Source organism: Penicillium maclennaniae (assembly GCF_028827695.1).
Source record: "Penicillium maclennaniae strain IBT 15551 chromosome Unknown utg000005l:1.0-2652337.0:1.0-2654196.0, whole genome shotgun sequence".
Taxonomy (NCBI): Eukaryota; Fungi; Ascomycota; class Eurotiomycetes; order Eurotiales; family Aspergillaceae; genus Penicillium; species Penicillium maclennaniae.
Window position 1 is genome coordinate 2,643 of NW_026623217.1, and position 22,411 is coordinate 25,053.

General features: G+C 39.1%; 3 protein-coding genes across 3 annotated transcripts; 1 reads left to right on the forward strand and 2 right to left on the reverse strand.

Annotated features, from left to right (window-relative positions):
* Window positions 1-1,912: 1,912 nt before the first annotated feature.
* N7477_005257 (ankyrin repeat domain-containing protein) lies at window positions 1,913-2,843 on the reverse strand (the record flags this gene model as incomplete). The annotated part of the gene is made up of 2 exons (XM_056966920.1): window positions 1,913-2,396; window positions 2,455-2,843. 2 exons carry the CDS (start codon window positions 2,841-2,843, stop codon window positions 1,913-1,915), a joined length of 873 nt encoding a protein of 290 aa, XP_056821674.1.
* A 2,297-nt stretch (window positions 2,844-5,140) lies between these two features.
* On the reverse strand, window positions 5,141-5,617 carry N7477_005258 (uncharacterized protein; the record flags this gene model as incomplete). Its single annotated transcript, XM_056966921.1, has 1 exon — window positions 5,141-5,617. One exon carries the CDS (start codon window positions 5,615-5,617, stop codon window positions 5,141-5,143), a length of 477 nt encoding a protein of 158 aa, XP_056821675.1.
* An 8,942-nt stretch (window positions 5,618-14,559) lies between these two features.
* On the forward strand, window positions 14,560-16,247 carry N7477_005259 (oleate hydratase; the record flags this gene model as incomplete). Its single annotated transcript, XM_056966922.1, has 2 exons — window positions 14,560-15,107; window positions 15,182-16,247. 2 exons carry the CDS (start codon window positions 14,560-14,562, stop codon window positions 16,245-16,247), a joined length of 1,614 nt encoding a protein of 537 aa, XP_056821676.1.
* Window positions 16,248-22,411: the final 6,164 nt, after the last annotated feature.

A 22,411-nucleotide genomic window follows, 5' to 3' on the forward strand; every position in this document is an offset into this window, starting at 1 on the left:
ATAAGCAGATATAGCCTAAACGAAGGCAGAACCACAGTCCTAAGGATCAAAGGAAGAAAGTAGAACTGACTTTAGAAAGTGGAAAATGACTTGATTCTTTCTGCTAGAAAAGAAGGACATATTTATAGGCTAAAGTAGCCTAGAAATGACGTCTAGAATAACATACAAATACTAGACAGCAACATAATAAAGGTGGCAAAGAAGGGAACCGAAGAAAAGCCAAAAGAATGATGTCAAGAATCGACGGTTTCAGCCACCCCGAAAGCTTCCCCGCAGTATCAGGTTATGCATGCCCAAAGGTGGACCATTTTATCCCTAAGGGAAAGTGGTCCGCCTATCCTTGAGGGGACTGAGGGTCGAAGTCTGTTCACCGAGGTTCGAAGACCATGGTCGAAGTCCGCAGGCAAGATATGCCCGAAGGCACCTCCGAAGGAACGGACCATTCATGCCTGAAGGCGGACCATTTACCTCTGAAGGAAAATGGTCCTGCCTATCATTCGGGAGAGGGCCGCGGACCAGAATCAGAAGTGGTCAAAATATCATTTTGATAGAAGAAAAAATCTGGTCACGTGATTAATACAATGCTGATCTTATATGTTGAATATAAGGATAGATCTTTCTATGTAGCATTGGTCTATATTCCAATATCTCCTATTATTTTTTTCTATCTCTCCTTAATACGCTTATAGGTGTTACGCTTCGCCGCGGAGGCTAGGCGGACAAAGTGTTTCTCCGAACCTATACCCACACGATACTAGTGAAACCCTACTAACGCAATATATAGCGGAGATAGGGTTCGAGAAAATAAGGCTCCTAATTACTATTTATTAAATACTATATTAAGGCGATAAAGATAGAATATAAGGAATAGTAATCGAAAAAAAGGGAGATAGGCATAGTGAGAAATGCATAGGGTTAGGTTGGTCCAAAATACATAGGGTCGGGTTAGTCTAAAATACAGGTCTGACCTTATGCATTTTTGACCAAGCCGATCTTATGTATTTCGGACCATATCCCCTTTTGGGAATTTCGGACCACACGCTAACCTCTTTCGGAATTTTGGACCATCCATACCCGCTCAAGGAGAGCAACTTTGAACCCCCCTATAAAATTCAATAAAATAGATAAAAATATTCTGATTTAATATATAATATCTGAAGCACTTTTACTTATAGGGAAAAATATAATATAATTTAGTTTCGCTTATATAAGCGTATCGTTTGTGCCGGTTTTTGCCTACTAGACTTCGAACCCCTATAATTACCTATTTATATTATTGGATGAACGTCAAATTTGGGGAATAAAAATCGAATGGCTAAACTAAAAGTGACGAAATTCTGCATACGATCTCTCCAGCGGATGTGATTTTAATGCAATCATAATATAATTGCAATGCAATCAAATAGGAAACCCTAACCCATACAAACGGCTGCTGACTAAAATGCAATGCACTGCAATTCAATTACCCCCATGGGATAGAGTAGTCGCTAGTTTAGAACTTTTGAAATTCTTAGTATTGTCCGACCGATATTTTCAACTGGTATACACTCACTAGCGCCATTTTTCTCCCATAGTAAAGCCAAAACCCTAACTGGTATGCAATGCATACCACCACCCCCCATGGGGTAGAGCAGGTTGCGCGACGAGGCGCCGACATGTACAGTCTTAATATATTCCAAAATGGGCCACTATTTTATCGTGGTTTCCTAGTTCGAGAGGTCAGCGGAACAAATACGCCTATGAAGAAACTGCAGGCGTGTACTATGGTATTTTGCAATCCGTAGACGGGAAGATCCCATCGACGAGATCCACTGTGGAAGCGAATGTACAGGATTTGAGGACCTACTTCGAAGAAGACTAGAGTGTCGCGACTGCTCTGGATTCATTCCTATTTCAATCCTAGGAAACATTCTTACGAACGGTCTTCCAAGGCTTTCAACAGTTGCACCATTTCCGTTTTATCCCATTTCTGTGCCCACTCCAAAGCGGTGTCGCCATTCGCGTCCTTCACACCAGTGTCTGCTCCGAGTTGGATCAGAAGACGGATGGCATTCGTCTTTCCCTGCTCTGTTGCTACGTGCAACGCAGTCCCTAAGCTCATCGGTGCAAATCGCATCAAAGTTGGGCCATCCTCATACATTGTCGCGTTCAAAGGCGCACCTCTATCGACGAGGAGTGATATAACATCCTCGATTTCCTGGTCTCGAGATACGGCATACTGAAGAAGCTGCCCTTTCTGCACATCCCCTCCACGATTCAGCAGCAGTTCGATAACACTGAGAGATGCATTGCGAACAGCGTAGGACAATGGGGTGCAGTCCACTTCGCAGGGCGCATTCGGGTTCGCTCCATGATCTAGAAGCCAACTGGTCATCTCGGCGTCCGTTACTGCGTAGCTATGACAATTGATCTTTTGTCATTGGAATGTCTTTTTGGGGAGCGGATCCAACATACCAAAGCACGGGAGGCTTCAAAACATCAACCGGCTCATTTATACTCCATCCTGCTTCGAGGAAACATTCCAGGACGCGCTTCGCCTTGCACTCGGTTGCCTTTCGGGTATAAAAAGGCTGTATCGGGAAGCCGTGAAAAAGAAGGTTGGAGACGATTTCAACTCTGTCCTGTTGAATTGCTTCCATCATCACATCGTGGAGATCCACTATATCGAAAACCTCAGGTTGAGGATTCGAAAGTAGTGAGTCCATCTCATCCTGGAAATCTTTCAGACTCCCATCGACGCACAGAGCCCGCAATTTTGCAATTGTGGCTGAGGCCGTTCGATGAGGAATTGGGAGCCCATCATAGTTGGTGAGATCCTTTTCTGGAAGAAGCCGGATATCCATAGGAGGTGAAGAGAATTTGGTAAAGTTGTGTTGGGTTGTCAATGGGTAGAACAAGATTTGTCTCACAGAGCGGATGATCGTCGCTTAAATACTAATTTTACAGTAATAGATGCGACAAGTCACGCGCAGCTGTTGTGTGGTTCTAGCCAATGCAAAAGGAACAAGAAGCGGGGTTGATCCGAATCCGGCATGCATTGTGAAAGATTTGGGGTGCGAAAGCGCCTGGCCTTCTCATTTTCGGCTAGAATGCTCCTATGGTCCTGCGACCGCGAATGCAAAAGATGATACGTCGTTCAACACTACACCAATCACGCGCTAGATCAGTGGTACGTATAAAGTTATGATAACGAGGTAGAAAGCTGAGAAATTTAGTTCGCTTCTATTTGACGGATATACTGGCCCTTCGTAATTCAAGCCGTGAAAGCAGTCAACTAGAAGTACTTAAGACTAATGACATTCGTTGTAACCTTGAGACCCCGACGACAACCTATTGCATTGACCTTATTTTGACGGTAAAATGCTCAACCTCAAGGACATTTAGAGCCTTCAAATCAGGACATCATCATGATACATCAAAGGCCCGTTCGGTCCAGTCGTAACCACGACCGTCCCTGACCTGGAACGTTCGGATTCACGGGTACCGTATAGTACTTTGCAATCGGAACAAGGCCCATGCTTTGAAGAGAATTCTTCATGATCTCGACTTGACTGGGCAATGCCACTTGGCCCATATATATAGCGCAGACAACCCGTGTTTCCGACGAGGGAAAGTATCCTCGATAGAGATTATATTGAGCTTGAACCTGGCTCATCATGAACCGAGCATTGTTGTCACCTGCTCCAGGAGCTTGGGTTGCGGAAGGAAGTGGTGGTATGTGGGCGAGTATTGCACCAAGTCCCGACGCTATAATCACAGCGGAGCAAGATCCAAGCCCGGAGGTTCCAATTGCTTGCCTTTGTTGAAAAGCTACGAATTGTACCCCTCCCATCGGGACTTCTTGGACACTCCTTGCGTTCCTTAATCGGTCGAGATACCCAGTAGACATTTTGATGATTTGACAGTGTATCTCAGTTACACGCCGGGTGAAGTTGAAGATGGCTTAGTCGATGGCAATTGATGAATGCGTTGGAGACAAATTTCCTAGTTCGGGGCTTGTGTACTTATAGTAGATGAGCTCAATGCTCGCTAACTGTTCTTGTGAGGACTATGTGGTATCGCTTTGTCGAGTTGTCAAAATGTCCCTGACACCACTTATCTGGTCGCTTACAACAGGAGGAAGCGCTAGCCCGTTTCACGCGAACCCTCGCAGCAGGGACGATCAGTGTCCAAAAATTTATCCTTCCAGTTGCATTAGACTTCTGAAACAAGCAAGAACAGTAGGTTTTCCAGGAATCAACTAATTCTCTTTCAATACCTTTCACGAGGCCTACCCATCGGCGCCTTTGATCGGGTAGTTGACTTGGCACCGAGCATTGGGGCTCACACAGGGGTGTGGCGTTGAACCCACGATCATCCAACGGCGTCAGGAGGTACAATAGACGCTCTTGAACTTTCTTTCACTGGCAGTATCATTTACGCGCCCTTGTTAATTGGACAAAATGATGTAAAAGTATCTGGTACGCGCCCAACCCCAGTTTCAGCGTAATGGAAGACCTGATTTCCAATCCATTCGCGCTTCTGTAGAGCGCTGCGTATATGATTGGGGGCCAAATGGGGGGTTCGGTGCTTAGGGCCCGCGGACCGTGCTCTCGGCCCTAGTGAAGTAGATGGGGATTGCACATGAAAGACTTTAGGCAAGGGACTAATGGCTGCTAAAAGCTGGTAAAGCAGTTTGAAGATACTAAGTGAGTGTGATAGTGACATCACGGAGGGGCATTGACCCCTTTTCTGCAGGTCCATCACATTCACTTTCCTGCTAACCACCAAATGAGGCGCTAACCCAACACTGTTTTGACGGTGTCGCGCGACACCGTCAAAACAGTGTTGGGTTAGCGCCTCATGCAACTTCAACTACTGCTGTCTTGGTCCCGACATCGTCGCCCTCGTTCTCATCCTTGAACCTACCATAGGGAACCGGCCAAAAAAAAGCCCAGGTCCATACCGCTCGAAGAGACTGACGAATGGCGAAGTTTACGATTTCTTGAAAACTCTGCCGGAAAGCAGCCACTTTGCCCAATCAGGAGACAACCAACATGATGATCAGGAAGCGAGTGAGTTCCTCCGACAATTATACGTTACTCTCCGTGGCCTGTTTAGTACCACCACAGGCCCTTCTCGCGCGAACCGCACAAGAGTTTTAGAGATCCAGGAACTTCATGTGATTTCCAGCCTCCATGAACAGTTTCCAAAATTCCAAAAGGATCCTTTGAAGTTTTGGGAAATGCACAACGCAACGCTGAAGCCATACGATGGGCAGGAAGGCTTGCATAGGACGAAAGTATTCCTTGAAAATGCGGCTCAACTGGATTCCAAACTTCAAGAGCAAGAGATACTTCGCCGATTCGTATCTGTCGGAGGTTGGAAGCCCTTCCAACGAGCAAATCCGACAGGCGGCAAACGCGTCATGAAGACAAATCTGGAGCTTTTTCTCAATCATGTGGGCATATTGGGTGAAATTTTTGAGAGTGCTCTTGAAGCATACGGGGACCTTATTCGTCGTGGACAGAGATGCGAACACTTCTGCCAGGAACTGGCCTTTGGCAAACCAACCCAGGAGGATACGGAGCAGAGCCACACCAGAGCCGAAGCTGAGGCAGACCGGACAAGCGGACATGAAATCTTTGGGCCCTTATTCTTCTCTTCGATTCCCGGCACAATGTAAGCATCGATCTAGTATCATAATGTACCTTTGCTCACCGAGTCAGTTTTGATGAAAGGGGTAGCCTTGTGGGGAGGACTTTGAAAGCAGCATAAGCTATCTTCGGCGCATTGACATCTTGGAAGCATCTAAAGATTCAAATGCTACGGAGGTGGCAAAAGCTTTGCTTGACTTCCATCGCACACTTTTCTGGATTGATAAAGCGAAGTGACTCTCGTCGAAGAGGACGCGTGGCGGAGGACGCGATGGAACCTCTAAAAAAAGAAAAAAAATATCCAGCGAAAACAACAAACAAAAGCCAATGTGTCGCGAAACCCTCATCCATCGTCAACCCTATGAACCAGGATCCCCGAGGAACAGCAGATTCGTTCGGCCACGCCGTGGGGGAGGAGATTGTCCGATCTCATAGTACGGCACATGAGCCAGCCCCTGAGGGGTAGGCTTTAGAGACCACGGCTTTATGTGAAGGTCACACGGCCTCACCGGCACATCGCCCACAAGAAGAGCAAGAGGTCGGCTTCATTCATAGTGCAGAAGAACCCCAGTCTCGACCCGAGATTCTAGATCTGGCTGCGCCCTCTAGAAACTCTATGGAATATGCCCCGTCAGCATCTGAACCACTTCAAATCACGCCCCTCGATGCTACTGCGCCACATGACGTTACCCTTTCAGAAGAATATTTTGACGCTTCTTTTCTCAGTTTTGTCCGCCCATTTTTCGAGGCGAGTGAGCTCGATTATGTTGGTCCGGGATCGCCCGTGTTCGTAGAACCGTTTTCATGACAGACACGTGTGTTCATAAACTCATTATTTTGAATCAAAGGTTTCGCACAACCCGAATAAATAACAGCAGGATGTCGGCTAAGACTTTTTCTAATGGACTGGCTTCTGTTTCAATAGTATATACATGACATCTTTCCTGGCGATTGTCGCGTCAATGTTCCCCAAGATGGACAACTTTCTTCCGCCTATGAGGGGATAGGTGATACCTCCGACGCTGACGTTCCAGCCTTCACTAGGAGAAATCGGAATGAGCTCTCCAACCCCAAGCGTAATGTTACAACTCGTCCGACATATCCGAAAGGTAGCAACGGTGCATTTCTACTGTTGTCAGCACTACATTCCCCTAACGGCAAAGAAAACGCACCTTAGCGAGTTGCCTTTGAATGTCTAGTAGTCCCTTTTCTGGGCATTGTTCGACGGATTTAAAGTGGTTTTTTACTTCCCAGTTCGCTTCTGAGTTATTGCCCAGTCATTGTTTCAACTCCGCCACAACCAACTGTTCGAGAGGTTCGATGTCCTTCGGGATAATTTTGGGCGCGTTCATAAGGAAAGGGGTGGTGACCTAAAAATGTGTCAGCCCACTTTTCAGAAAATACTGCGGTCGCCATAGGCAAGATGACGCAGTCAGGAAGACCGTTCCCAGATAGGTAGAGGGCTGTCTTATCAGAACAGAACGTTTTGCTAAATAGGCAGAACTGATCCGAATAATTCCCGAGAGGGTAGACTTCGCGCCGAAAGCTCCCCTGGGGACACAAAGATTCTTAGCTAGGAATTTGGGTAGCAAACTTGCGCCTGGTCCGTATAGAAAGTGACACGTTTTGGGCTCCTATGAGTCAGGGTGTTTTTCCCGACGCCTTCGTGGCCGCGAAGACGATAGCCCCTGAGGTCCCTAAGACACTGAGGATGCCTTAGGCCTACGGGGATATTATCATCCGTCCTCGGCTCGTACGGCCTTGACTGGGGACTACACCGGCTATATAGGCTCTATATTATATAAGCATTAGGATAAATAGTATTTAGTCTAAGCCTTCCCCTTCGGGGAAAGGATAATTAATTACTTTGTTTAATTCTTATATATAGTAGTTTATCCGAAGAGACCCTACCTTCTATAGTAGGCTAGGGAGGTGCTACAGTATTAAGGTATCTCGCTAGCGTAAGAGTAACCTAATATACTAAGACGCGGATCTTTTATAGTTATATAAGAAATTACGAAGCCGTAAGGTACTTAATTTCGCTAGGGACTAAGCCTATAAGGCTAAGGAGGGGGACAAAAACTCTATATATTAATATTAGCCTATTCTCTAAGGAAGCCTTAGGCTATAATACCTTCTAAAATCGCGCTAGCACTAATTAGATATCTTAGAAGAATTATATTCTACTAAAAATTATAGAAGGTATTGGGATACAAGGGGAAAGCTACCACGAAGCAGATCGTGGCCCCTTAAGTCCGTGGGATCAACCTTAGTCCAGCTGGGTCAGTCGGTGCCAGACAAAGGTAGAAGGTCAAAGATCATAGGATAGACTATAAGCAGATATAGCCTAAACGAAGGCAGAACCACAGCAAGGCATGCCCGAAGGCACCCCCGAAGGAACGGACCATTCATGCCTGAAGGCGGACCAGTTACCCCTAAAGGAAAAATGGTCCCGCCTATCGTTCGGGGGAGGGCCGCGGACCAGAATCAGAAGTGGTCAAAACATCATTTTGATACAAAAAAGTCAGGTCATGTGATCGATGTTTTTGGGTCTTATATGTTGAATATAAGGATAGATCTTTCTATGTAGCATTGGTCTATATTCCAATAGTACCTCTTAAGAGACTATCGCTAAAGAAAAGTTAAATAACTTTATTTCGCTAAACCTAATAATAGCGCTAACTTAATTACTAAATAAACTATAATAATTATAATATAAGCTATAGCTATAGACTATAGATAGTCTTAAGGCTTATTCCCTATAGAAATAAGCTATTATAACTATAGCGCTCTAATAATAGCTAAACTATATTAATATAATATTAGTAAGTCTATTAAATTAGGCCCTTATATATTTTATTATACTTATCTTACTATATTAGGGATGGACTTATAATAACGCGGCCTTATATTAGCTCTAGGATTATAAGAAGCACTTTATATAAGTTACTTAATTAATTATATAAAATATAATAAAGGACTAGAGGATTATAGCTATAAATAATAGGCTAACTAAAAAATCCTTAATCCACTAATGTACCTTTTAGGATAAAACTAAAGTAGGCTTAGGCGAACTTATATATATTTAGGATAACTTCTATTAATCAATATTTTAGTAATTTAGGGAACGCTTAGGGGAATAAGTGCGTTATAATTATTTTTAGAATAAAATATAAGACTATAATCTCTTTAAGGTCTTCTTTATCTATCTAAAAGACTTAGCTAATATAATAGCTAACCCTATCTCTAAGAGTATTATTTAGCTATACCTTATTAATAGATCGAAAGCCTAAGCTAAAGGTAAAGTAGCTATAGGAATAAGATCGCCTAAAGAGCTTAATAAGCACTATTAACTATTTTTATTAGCTAGAGTGAGATATAAATCTCGCGCGAGAGATATTAGACTAATAAGACCCTAATACTATAGAAGTTTTAGCTATTAATAAACCGCCTACCCCTAATAGGCCCTTAATAAAGAGAATTCTAGTACTTAGAATAAATTATATATATTTCTATTATAATAAAGTAAGCTACTTTAAGCGCGAATGCCCTAAACTTATAAAGAACTATATAATTTAGGCCTAGGGAAAAGGTATAGGCTAATAAAAGATCTTAAAGCTCTTACTAGCCGCCTTTATCAAGTCTTTTAAATCCCTTTTTTTAATATAATCAACCCCCTAGATAATTTTATCTTACAAAAGCGGAACTAAGACAATATTTAACAGTAAGCGGCATAATTAAACATTATAAGAAATACTTTTATATTCTTTTATAGGAGGCTAGGATTATATAAGGAGGGAGCTATAGAGATAAAAATATTATTAAATAGTAAAGTAAGCCACTTATTTATATTATATAATATAGCTCGAAAGCTTAATAATAAGATCCGATAGCGCGAATTAGACTCTTATAGCAACTATTTAGCGATAGAATTACCGAATAAGAAGAAAATATATATAAGTCGCTCTTATAAAATACTTATATAGATTAGGGAATAGTCTTGCTTAGTAACTATATAGGAGCTAGACCTAAAAGGAATAGAATCTAATTTTAAGATATAACTTCCTATAGAAGTTTAATCTAATCCTAGATTAGCTTATAGCGTTAATAAAGATATGCGACGCCTGTAATAAGATATATATATTGTAAGCTATAAGGAGACTATTATATAAGAATCTATCATAATAATTAAATATAATCTCCTAGAAGTAAACTATATATACGCCAAGAAAAAAAAGATACTAAGGCCTATTTATATTAGGTCTAATTACTCTCTATACCTAATAGGGAGAAGAAGGTTATATATATATTAGTAAGGTATATTGACCTAAGAGTTTAGGGGCTACTAAAGGAATTTTTAGATATCTTCCCTAAAGAACTTCCGAAGTAGTTACCCCCTAAATATAATATTTAATATAATATTAATATAAGGGATATATACCTAATAAATATTAATATATATCTAATATTATATATAAAGCTAGCTAAGTAAGCTAAATAGGTAATAGAACACATCTTAAAGGGACTTATATAGGGGTCGATAAGCCTATAGGGATTCCCTATTATCTTTATTTAGAAACCTAGCGGTAAATAAAGAATATATATTAATTACTAAGTACTTAATAATCTTATAAAAAAGAATAGCTACCCGCTATCCCGGATCTAAGAGCTATTAGATCTAGTAAGACGCTTGAAATTTCTTTCTAAATTAGACTTAGCCTTAGGGTATTAATAAATATATATAGGCGAGGATTCGATCTAAAAAACTATATTTAATACTATCTAAGGTAAATATAAATAGCTTAGAATACTATTTGGGTTATATAATATATTAGCTACCTTTTAAAATATAATAAATAATATCTTATACCTATTATTAAGTAAGTATATAGTAATATACCTAGATAATATTTTAGTATTCTTAGATATAGTAGAGGATCACTACCGCTACCTAAAAGAGATACTAAAATAGTTATAGGAAGTGTAGCTATATATAAAGTTATTAAAATACCTATTTATATAAAGTAAATTAGAATTCTGCGGATATATTATAGGTAATAGAAAGGTAGAACTAATACTTATAATGTGGGAGATCCAGTGGGAGATCCAATGGGAGATCAAGTCTTTTATCCTTCGATGAATAAAAGGATATTTCCTTAATAGGAAACCTTAGGGTATAATATGATGATTGAAGAAGAATTATATTTTTCTTGTAGAGAATTGCGGACATATTTATATCCAATCAACAATATTCTAGGCCTATAATAGACTTATATTATTTTAAGTCTAGGCCTGTCTTGCTTTGAAATCAATTATAGTCTTCTTGAATGACTAAAAGTAATGCTGACAGTCCTTGAATATGCTGAGAATTATTAATAGAAATAAGAAGATAACTAACTAAATATATTTAGTAAATAGCGAAGTTAACCTATAGAATTATTAGCGAAACTTATATCAAATAGGCTTCTAACTTATAGGCTTCGTTATATATATAGTGCCTAAGTTATAAATACTAAAGTAATAAGAGACTAAATATAAAAAGTTAGTAATAAAGGCGCGAACTACCTTCTCGCTATAGATATAAATAATATCTAACTAAATATAATCATTAGTAAGAAGCTTACTATCTTTATGCGCCTTCTTAGCGAACTTAATAATAATAGTCTAAATATCTATGATATACTTAACTAAATTAATTATATTAATTAAGTTACCTTATAAACTAAAGGGAACCTAAATAGGTTAGTAATAAAATATAAGCGAATAAAAAAGATAAATAAACTAAAGGGTAAGAATAATTAACATAAAAATATACTTAATATAAGATAGAACTTAGCGTATTATATATATAAATAATTAAGAAAGCGCTTTATTTATCCTAATCTTAGAGAGAGCGATAAATATAAGGAAAATAATAAGTAAGCTTTAGGATTAAAGATATATCCTATAAAAGGCGATAGCCAAGGGATAAAGGAATAAATATATTAATTTATAAGCGAAATAATAATAAAAATAGAGATAAAAAAAGAAATAAAGAGGAAGCTAAATTAATAATAAGTTATAGCTAAAGAATAAATAAAAAGAAATTAAAATAATAATAAATATAAAAATTAAAGAAAAGTAAGAAGATATTAAAGAAAGGAAAGTAAAGAAAGAAAAGTAAGGAAAGAGAAATAAAAATATATATAAATAAAAATATTAATAATGTATATAAAAAAGTAATAATAATAATACGCTAAATAAATATTAATATATAACCAAAAAGAAAACGCACTAATATATATTACTATTGGCTTAACCAAAATAAAAATACTATTATTATATCGCGGCTAAGACTACCGCGGACCTAAGAAGAGCCTAATATTATTTATAACTTCTACGTGACCTACCCTAAGTATAACGATACTTAGGGCTTGTACCTATTATATAATCCCGAACCCCAAAAGATTAACGTATTTCCCGGTCTTCCCGCCCACCCGGTGTTCCCGCCCACCCCCAAACCCCATAGCAATTGCGATAAATTACAACTCTATATTTCACTAACAATGAGAATTCTATAAAGGCGTTTATAAAATATTATACTCTTATATATATCCTATATAATATTATGTACTTTAAAGTTCATTATATAATCGTGAATACTCGCTGGAAGCGGATAATTATATTTAGCGATATTACTAGCGTAACTTTTGGTAAAGAAGGGTAATATTTGATTACTTCTTATAGGAAATACTCTCAATATAAAAGTATAGCTATAGGCAAAAGATTGGAGTTCAAACAATCATTGGTTATTGAGATATGGAGTTATAATTTATCGCAATTACTATGGGGTTTGGGGTGGGCGGGAACACCGGGAAATACGTTATGTAATCTAGATAATATTAGATAAGAAAAAAATGACTAAGAAAAAAAAAAGACTTTTTTTTTGGTAATTACCTTCGGGGCCTATCGTCTCTAAAAGGGGAGGTAGTTATAAAGGAATACTAAGAACTAGCGGTAAAGGTTTACCCTATAATATAATAAGTGAGTCTCGGATCTAATTCGTACTTAATTCGAGAGGGTTTCCAGATACCTTAGACTTAGCAAGAATCAGTCTTACTTCTTACAATATCACACTCTAGTCCAGATATCCTTCCTTACCTGACCGAGGGGCTTCTACCCTGAACACGTAGATTCTTTACAGGTTAAAAAAGACTGCTCGGGTTAAGGCCCGAGAACGCAATTTAGACCTATGTGACGAATACCTTTACTTTATCTCAGACGGATTCCAATCTTACTACCTTATCTACGTGGATAAATCTGGATATGATAAGAGGATAGGCTTTAGGCGAACGGGTTGGTCCCTATTAGGTATAGCACTAATTTAAGTGTCTAAATTCTATCGCGATAAGCGCTATTAGATACTGCCTGCCTATGCCTAAGATAGTATTCTTCTGTCTCGAGTGTTCTAAGGCTCTACCGATGTGTCCCTCTTTGAGGATTTTATCGAGCAACTTCTCTAGTATTACGGGAAATGGCCCGAGCCGAAAGTCTGTGTTAGTTATAGATAACGCATCCTTTTATCACTCAGAGCGCATAGAACAGATGTGCTGAGAAGCCGAAGTGAAGCTAGTCTTTTTGCCTCCGTATTCTCCAGACTTGAACCCTATTAAGGAGTTCTTTGCTGAGTTAAAAGCCTTTATTCGGCGGAATTGGCAGTCCTACGAAGAAAATTCAAGCCAAGGATTTGATACCTTCCTCGAATGGTGTGTTGACATCGTTGGTGCAAGGGGTAAAAGCGCAGCGGGACACTTCCGGCACGCAGGCCTGACCATAGTGGAGACATGAAGGGGCCACTTTCTTTCAACTTCATTTCGACGGTTCACTCGCCGCTTTATTCTGGATTTTGGCAGTATTTATAAATTCAACATGAAAACAACTTCCAGGCACATAAAATGTCTTCGCGCTAACAGAATCAATGCAGCGATTTGTTATATAGTGAGCACGAAAACAAATTCCCCTAGAAACTTCCTCGTGGAATTGCCCAGTTATGCTTAAGCCTCGCATTCGAACTCAATGAAATAGTTAATCGCTGCAGAAGCTTTTGAATTTTTACACTCATATTCGAAATTGGCTTCCGTGTTTCACAGAGAAACTATCTCAAACCCTAATGCCAAGGCCATGGTGAAGCCTATCTAGGTCAGGTGCAGCTATCTGCATATCATCCCTGCACGTAAGGACGGAACTGTAAAATATCTGACAAAACAAATACGGATGGGTCCCTTAGATTACCCGTTATGCAAATACGCCTTCTCTCACATTGCTGGTCCTCATGTTCCCACGAGCCCAGGTTTGCAAACTCAAAACCCCCCCCCCTCCCCCTCCTCCCAAAAAAACAACACCTACGACGCAAAATGGCCCCAAATCTACCTTTTCCTAGCGAGGATTGATTGGAATGCTCGAGATTGTGATCATACAAGATGGGACTGATCTTGTTTTCCGGGGCCGAGCCGGCTCCGAAGGTGGCGATATCAGCCCGATATACCGAATTAGATCGGTGACTCATGGATTTGGGTAGTAAGTCGGTTATTTTCGATGCTGCGACATACCTAGATGGCTCTATATATAGCTCGAGACCCTATTGAAAGATGACCATCTTAGCGTCATCACTCGATCGGGGAACTACCCGATCATCGGATTCCCAATATGGAGAATTTTTCCCGATGGTTTCCTACGCGTGGTTGTCATCACCATTATACTGCCACAATAAGCCGCCACTCTTACACGTCATTTAGACAACCATTTAAAGGTATCCAAAAGCTCATTTGGTCATCCACAGATCGACTGGCTCATACTCCCAGCTTCGCAATAATGAGGAGTTATCCACTTTCTATTGCAAATCCCACACCTAAACACCAAATACCACTCGCTGCTAAATGTTGAAATGAACAGAGTACGATCTCGAACGACAAGAACCCCAGAGAGCACCGAGGCCTGGATTCTTGGGAGCGGGCCAGCATCCCTGGCATCGGCGCTTTACTTGGTGCAGCATGCGAAATTACCCGCCTCAAATGTGCACATACTAGACTGCCACGATTCGATGGAACAAGTTGTACACCATACTGGAGATACAACGCACGGGTATGACTTGCTCGCCGGATGCCTACCTTTTCCGGTCGGAGAGCCTTTAAAGGAGCTTCTTGCTTCTGTCCCTTCACCCAGAGGCGAGGGATATATGGTTTTGGACGAGATCAAATCGTCTGAGGCCAGAAAGGGCTATGCGAAGACAACACGTCGAACACGCTTCATGATAGGAAAAGATGGAAAACTGGATTACTTTCCGACTAAGTCCTTAGGCCTTAGTCCAAAAAACCGACTGGACTTGATACGGTTTCTTTGCAAAGGAGAAAGGCGAATGGGCAGAAGAAGGATACAGGAACTTTTGCCCAAGTCTTTCTTCCAGAGTACCTTTTGGGCTATTTGGACCGCTCAGTAAATATCGCTCATGATTTGAGATTTATGTAATAACGCACGGTCTAACAGATGATGTGTTACTGCTCTATCAGGTTCGGGTTCCAGCCCTGGCACAGCGCAATCGAATTCAAACGCGCCATACGTCAGTATCTCGGTCGACATCATGGCCTTAGCATTCTGAACTGCTTAGACCTCACGGGGTACTACCGATACGAGTCCATTTACGTTTCTATATTCCTATATCTACAGGGTCTCGGCGTGGACTTCCACTTCGATACTCTGGTGACCGGCATTACGATGACGTCTCAAGACGGCAAAGACAGGGTCTCGCAGTTGGATCTGATTGAAAATGGATTTCAATCTCAAAAGTCCATTGACGCGCAGGACATTATTATTATCACACTCGGCTCCACTATTTCTGGCACGGCGACCGGTACGAACGAATCTCCTCCGCTGTTGGACTTCACGAATTTGGAAGGTGAACTTAATGAAAACTGGGTGTTGTGGCTGGAGATTGGAGACCAAAGTCCCAAATTTGGGAATCCGTATAACTTCTGCACCCGCCAGTTTGAATCATTAATGGGTTCTTTTACCATCACTACTCGGGACCCTCGCCTTCATGGAATTTTGGAATCGCTGACGAATGGTATAACCGACGACGGAATTTTCATCTCCGTACCCGACAGCCCTTGGAAGCTAAATCTCTGTTCACCTGCGCAACCAGTCGTGAACCAACAGCCACAGAACCTGCGCGTGATGTGGGGCTTTGCGGTATATCCCAGGCGCAGTGGAAGCTTTGTCAACAAGCCCATGAAGGCATGTTCAGGAGCCGAAATCTTGACGGAGCTCTTCAAGCATTTGGACTTTCCTCTTTCGACTCAACAAACTGTGGCCACCCCTCGCGTGATGCCAAGAATGTGGGCTATGTTACTAGCTCGCTCTTCCACCGATCGTCCAACTCCTATCCCATTGAGCACCACCAATATCGGTCTGGTTGGGCCATTTGTCGACATTCCCCATTTCACGTGCGTGGACCCAAGTTACGACGTTCGTACAGCGGAGATGGCTGTGTCCAACCTGATGGATCTGCCTATGTCAAAGCCCCGGGATAAGAATCAACCAATATTAGATATGCTGAGGCTTTTGTTTTGGAAGTGAAATGAGATTCCGATGGTCATACGAGCCGAAATGGCATTTCTGAATTCCCAAGATCTTGAGGAACTTGGAGGGGTTGGCTTGGCGACGCGAATCCTTCTCATTTACCAGTACCATCACACTATGAGTTTGTGTATTGATGTGTATGTAGGTATTTGCGAAGCTCTGAATCAGCACGAGCGGCAAATTAGAGGATCTTGCGTGTAATGAAAATTGGGGTGGAACCGAATCGAGTATATCATGGGCGTTCAGACTAATTTTCACGAATAGTCAGACGAGAGGCTTCTTCGATTCAGTCCAATCGGCAACCGTGCACTTGATAACCCCTGGTTTCCCTGCCGTATTGATGTTTGAAAGGAAAGTACTTGGTAAGTTTGACGTTGCGATTCCCGCCCGGGTCTGCGCTACCCCCACCAGGCCTAGCTTGTTTCGACTCAGGGTTTCAGTAACCATTTTCTCATGCAATGCATGGAAGCCAATTTCGAATGTTAGTGTACGAAACTCTGCAGCAAAGAACCAAACATTGGGATGAATTTTTGGCCTGACTAATCTACATTGCGACTGAAACCATGGCTATATGCAAACATTGCAAACACATATGACTGCCAAGATTAAGCGGGGCCGCTCCCGCGTGCATGACAGCCAGGAAATTTTGCAATTTACCGCGAAAAGGGTGGACCCAAGGACGTGTAAATGCCCATTCAAGGTGAATGAGAACAGGGTTTGGTAACAAATTGTTGACGCGCATCCCCTGTCCCCCAATCCACTTGTCAGCATAGCGGGTGGACCAAACCCGCAGGCGTCTACGAGGTGGCGCGGACAGAAACAAGTCCTGATCATTGGTAGCTTCGCGAATCTTGGTCTTCAAGCTTTGTATTGCCCGCTTCTACAACCTGTCCATGTCTTCATTTCCCGACTTCACCTCCTACATCTTGTGACAGTCCATCTGTGATGAGCGCACGGCCATTCTTCCATTTGTTCAGCTCCCTGCAGATGTTGAAAGCTACATATCTGCATCTTGCCTAATGTTGATTGGCGACAAGAACAAACGTGCCAGAGAATTGTCAAACTTTGCCACTTTTATCAAACTAGAGCGTTTGTCCTCAACGCCAATATCGTTAGTTCAACGACACTCTTCGTGGAAAGACCCGGTTCAATGTCTGCTTTCAATTCAGGACATAGCAAAAGTGATAATCGACGTGGGCAAGAACCGAAACCGAAACCATGAGTACGGCCTTTGCCTTGATTACAAATTCAAATGGTTCACAATCGTCGCAACCGCCGACTCCCAATTCCGAAATCAATATATTGCCTAATCGTTACGAGTATGCCGACACGTCTGTCCTAGTTGTATTAATCACGGACATCAAACATTAATGACAAAATATCACTTCACCAAAACGAACTTACTCGGTTCCACTCGCGAACTCCACCGCAAGTTTCTGTGCTCGGCTACCTTCAACGACTGGTCACACATGCTAATCTTTCGCCTCCGATCCTTCTCAGCATAGTGTATTATATTGACCTGCATTATACCCTTTAAGACTTATAATTTATATATCTAATAACTCTAAATACTAAGTATATTTTATTTATTATTAACAGATAATATATAAATATTTTATTAAGCTTAAATAATTATCTTAGAAAAAAGCTTACTTATTTAGATAATACTCATTAAATAGGCCGCGAATATTTTAGCTAAGAATACTTACCTTCGCGAGGCGGAACTTTAACGTACGGAATATAAATATATATATATTTAGGAAGATCCGCTTTAATAGCTAATAAATATCCTTAAATAGGTATAAATTAAACTAATTAATACCCTAAATATTTCTAAAGCTATCTATTTAATATTGTTCTAACTTAAGAGCGCTTAGAAGGCTATTTAGAAGGTAGTCTTAAAGAATATTTATCTTATCAATATTTATTAAGATATAGTCAAGTCTGATATTATATAAAAGTACTTATATAATTACGAACTTTATTTCCGCGAAATTATTACTTTTCTAGGTATAGAGCTAAATGAAAGCTCTAAGATTATTTATACTAATAAATAATTACTTAACCGTACTACTAAAATTTAGCGTATATATATAGAATAGGTTATAAGAATGTTATAAAGGAATACCAAGGACTAGCGGTGAAGGTTTACCCCGCAGTGTAATAAGCGAGTCTCGGACCCGATTCGTACTTAATTCGAGAGGGTTTTCAGATAACTTAGACTTAGTAAGAATTAGTCTTATTTCTAATAATATCACACTTTAGTCTAAATATCCTTCCTTACCTAATTAATAGGCTTTTACCCTAAATATATAGATTCTTTATAATTCTGATTCTTCTTTTATTAGTTACCTGAGGAATTATATCTATTAACGATTATATCCTCCGCTCTCGCGTTATTGCCGAAAGTAATAATACACCTATATTAGATAAGGCTACTATTATATTTTAGCGTAAAGATATTACTAATTTAACCCTAAAACTAAGCCGACCTAAATTAATCTCCTTTAATCTATTATAATATAAATTACTCCTAGGAGACCTACGCGGATATTAAGTGAGTTATAAGGAAAGCTAAAATTATAGCTAAACTATTAAAGACTAAATTAAGGATCTTAATAAGAAAATTTGCCTCCTTAAATATATATAGGAGCTTAAAGGGGACTAAACTATATTAGTTTTAATAGGGGCCTAGCTATAAAATAAGGATAAATTAATTATAAGTTATAATAAGAAGGGTATCAAGATGAAAGATATCCCTTTCTTTTTAGAGGATTTTAATCTATAAAAATATTAGAAATAAATTCTTAACCTTAAATATTAATTTAAATTTAACCTAAAATAGTACCTATTGGAATATAGACCAATGCTACATAGAAAGATCTATCCTTATATTCAACATATAAGACCAGATTGTATTGATCACGTGATCAGATTTTTTCCTTCTATCAAAATGATATTTTGACCACTTCTGATTCTGGTCCGCGGCCCTCTCCCGAATGATAGGCGGGACCATTTTCCTTCAGAGGTAAATGGTCCGCCTTCAGGCATGAATGGTCCGTTCCTTCGGAGGTGCCTTCGGGCATATCTTGCCTGCGGACTTCGACCATGGTCTTCGGACCTCGGTGAACAGACTTCGACCCTCGGTCCCCTTAAGGATAGGCGGACCACTTTCCCCGGCATGCATAGCCTGATACTGCGGGGAAGCTTTCGGGGTGGCTGAAACCGTCGATCCTTGACATCATTCTTTTGGGTTTTCTTCGGTTCCCTTCTTTGCCACCTTTATTATGTTGCTGCCTAGTATTTGTATGTTTTTCTAGACATTATTTCTAGGCTATTTTAGCCTATAAATATGTCCTTCTATTCTAGCAGAAAGAATCAAGTCAGTTCTACTTTCCTGAAGTCATTTTCCACTTTCCAAAAAGTTATCTCTACCTTCTTCCTTTGATCCTTAGGACTGTGGTTCTGCCTTCGTTTAGGCTATATCTGCTTATAGTCTATCCTACGACCTTTGACCTTCTACCTTCGTCTGGCACCGACTGACCCAGCCGGATTAAGGTTGATCCCACGGACTTAAGGGGCCACGATCTGCTTCGTGGTAGCTTTCCCCTTATATCCCGACAGTACCTTATTAATTAAAAAAAGATATTTATTAATATAATAATAATAAAATATAACTATCGCTAAAGATCGCTATAATATATAGATATAAAGCCTATAGAGGAATAATAAGACCTTAAAATTTTATAAATAGACTTTAAAGACTAAATAATTACCCTCCTATATAGTATAGTTACCCTATAAGCTAATATAAGTGGTAGATACCTTTAGCGTATATATAAGAGAGGCGAGGGTGTCTATCTTTATTAATATAGGGGAAGGGCTAGCTAGTAAATATTATATATTAGCTATTAATCGCTAAGGGTATAGAGATCGAGTTATAACTTACTTACTTTACTCCCTAAGACTAAAGTTTAGGATATCTTCGCTAGCGCGGGGAGCCTAAGACTCCCGATCTCCGCTATATAATAGTTAGTATTAAGGATATTATCTAAGGATTAAAAGGATATATATAATAAATTATAATTACCACTACTATTATAATTATTATTATTATAATTATTACTACTATAACTACCGCGATCTTTATTATAGCGAGAGACAGAAGAGGAACTAAAACTGAATTAGTTTAACCTTATATAATTATTAGGGTTCGTATAAGGAGCGTATCTTAATATAGTTATATATTAAGCAAAGAGAGAATAAGGGGGGGAGCTTTTATAGGGTAAGGTAATTAGGGATTTTAAGAAAAAAAAAAGTAAAGATAAAAATAGTAATTATTAGAGTAAAAAAGTTATTAGGGAAGAGAGATATAAAGAAAGGTAAGTTCGAAGGGGAAGAGAAGTTAGTTTTATATTTAATATTACATATTAATCCGAGATATATCTATTATCTTAGTCTATTAAGTATATTATATATTTATATTAAGGTAACTGCCTAAGCCCTATTATCTAAGATAATTAAGCATATTATACGTTTGCATCAAGGTAACTGCCTAAGCCCCCTTGTCCGAGACTATTAAGCATATTGTGCGTTTGTATTAAGGTGACTGCCTAAGGTGACTGCCTAAGCCCTATTATCTAAGACTAATTGTCCAAGACTATTGAGTAAATTGTGCGTTTATATTGAGGTGACTGCCTGAGCCCTATTATCCAAGACTATTAAGTATATTAAGGTGACTGCCTAAGCCCTATTATCCGAGACTATTAAGTATATTATATATTTATATTAAGGTAGCTATATTAGTCCTATTATATAATACTATTAAGTATATTATCTAACTTTAATAATATAACTACCTTAGTCCTATTATATAAGTCTATTAAGATAATTACCTTAGTCCTATTATACAAGTCTACTAAAGTAACTATATCTATCCTATAATCTAACTTCAATAGGGTAACTACCTTAGTCCTATTATATAAGTCTATTAAACCTATTATCTAACTATAATAAGGTTATTACTTCTATATTATTATATATATTTATTAATATAATTACCCTAAAGCTATTATATAAGACTATTATACTAATAGCTATTAGCTAATTATCTAAGTCTATTTCTAATATATATCTTTAGCGATTAATAATAAAAAATATATTAATATATATATATCTAGAAGTCTATAAGATTTATACTAAAGTTACTATATACTCTTAATATCTTCTCTCCTATCTATCGTATAATATATTATATATTAATTTTAGTATAATAGCTATACCTAAGGTACCTACCTAAAATTTAATAAGGTAGAATTACTAATAATTAACCTTCTTAAATAGAGGAGAGGGTTTCAGGGTTCTATTTAGCTTATATAAGTCCCTAATATAAGGATAACTAAGTTCTGTCCGACCGGCTAAAGCGTACCCTATCAAAAAGAGAGTCCGATTTTTAAATCCCTAAATCTATCTCTTCCCTTAGTTATATAAGCTTTAAATTAAAATTGGATATAGAGTAGTCGCTAGTTTAGAACTTTTAAAATTCTTAGTATTATCCGACCGATATTTTTAACTAGGATACACTCAAGAAGTCTAACTGGTATACACTTACTAGCGCCTTTTTTCTCCTATAGTAAAGCCAAAACCCTAACTGGTATACAATATATCCCACCACCCCTATAGGGTAGATATAAATATTTTACGCTATAGATATATACAAAATAGTTATTAGGAAACCCTATTATTAGGAAATACTTAGTGATCGAAAAAAATAAAAATATATGTAAATAGAAACCCCTAAATCCTACGACTAAATTTTTAATCTATAATCCCTATTACTTAATTTATAGTAAATTATAGGATAGTTATTAGCTAATAGTATTAATATTAGGAATAGTGTTGCTAACTATACCTTATTAAAATGATTCACGAACTTCGCACCCCTATAATATACTCCGAAAATACTTAATAGGGTTAAAACTTAGTTAACCAATAAATTAAATATAGATTTAAAACTATATAAATTTTAACGGGAATCGCTCCATAAAAATATAAATGTAATAGCCCAGGAAATATAAATATAATACGGCCGGTCAGGAAACCCTAACACTATATAACCGGATGCTAACTAAAATGTAATGCGCCGCATTATAATTACCCCC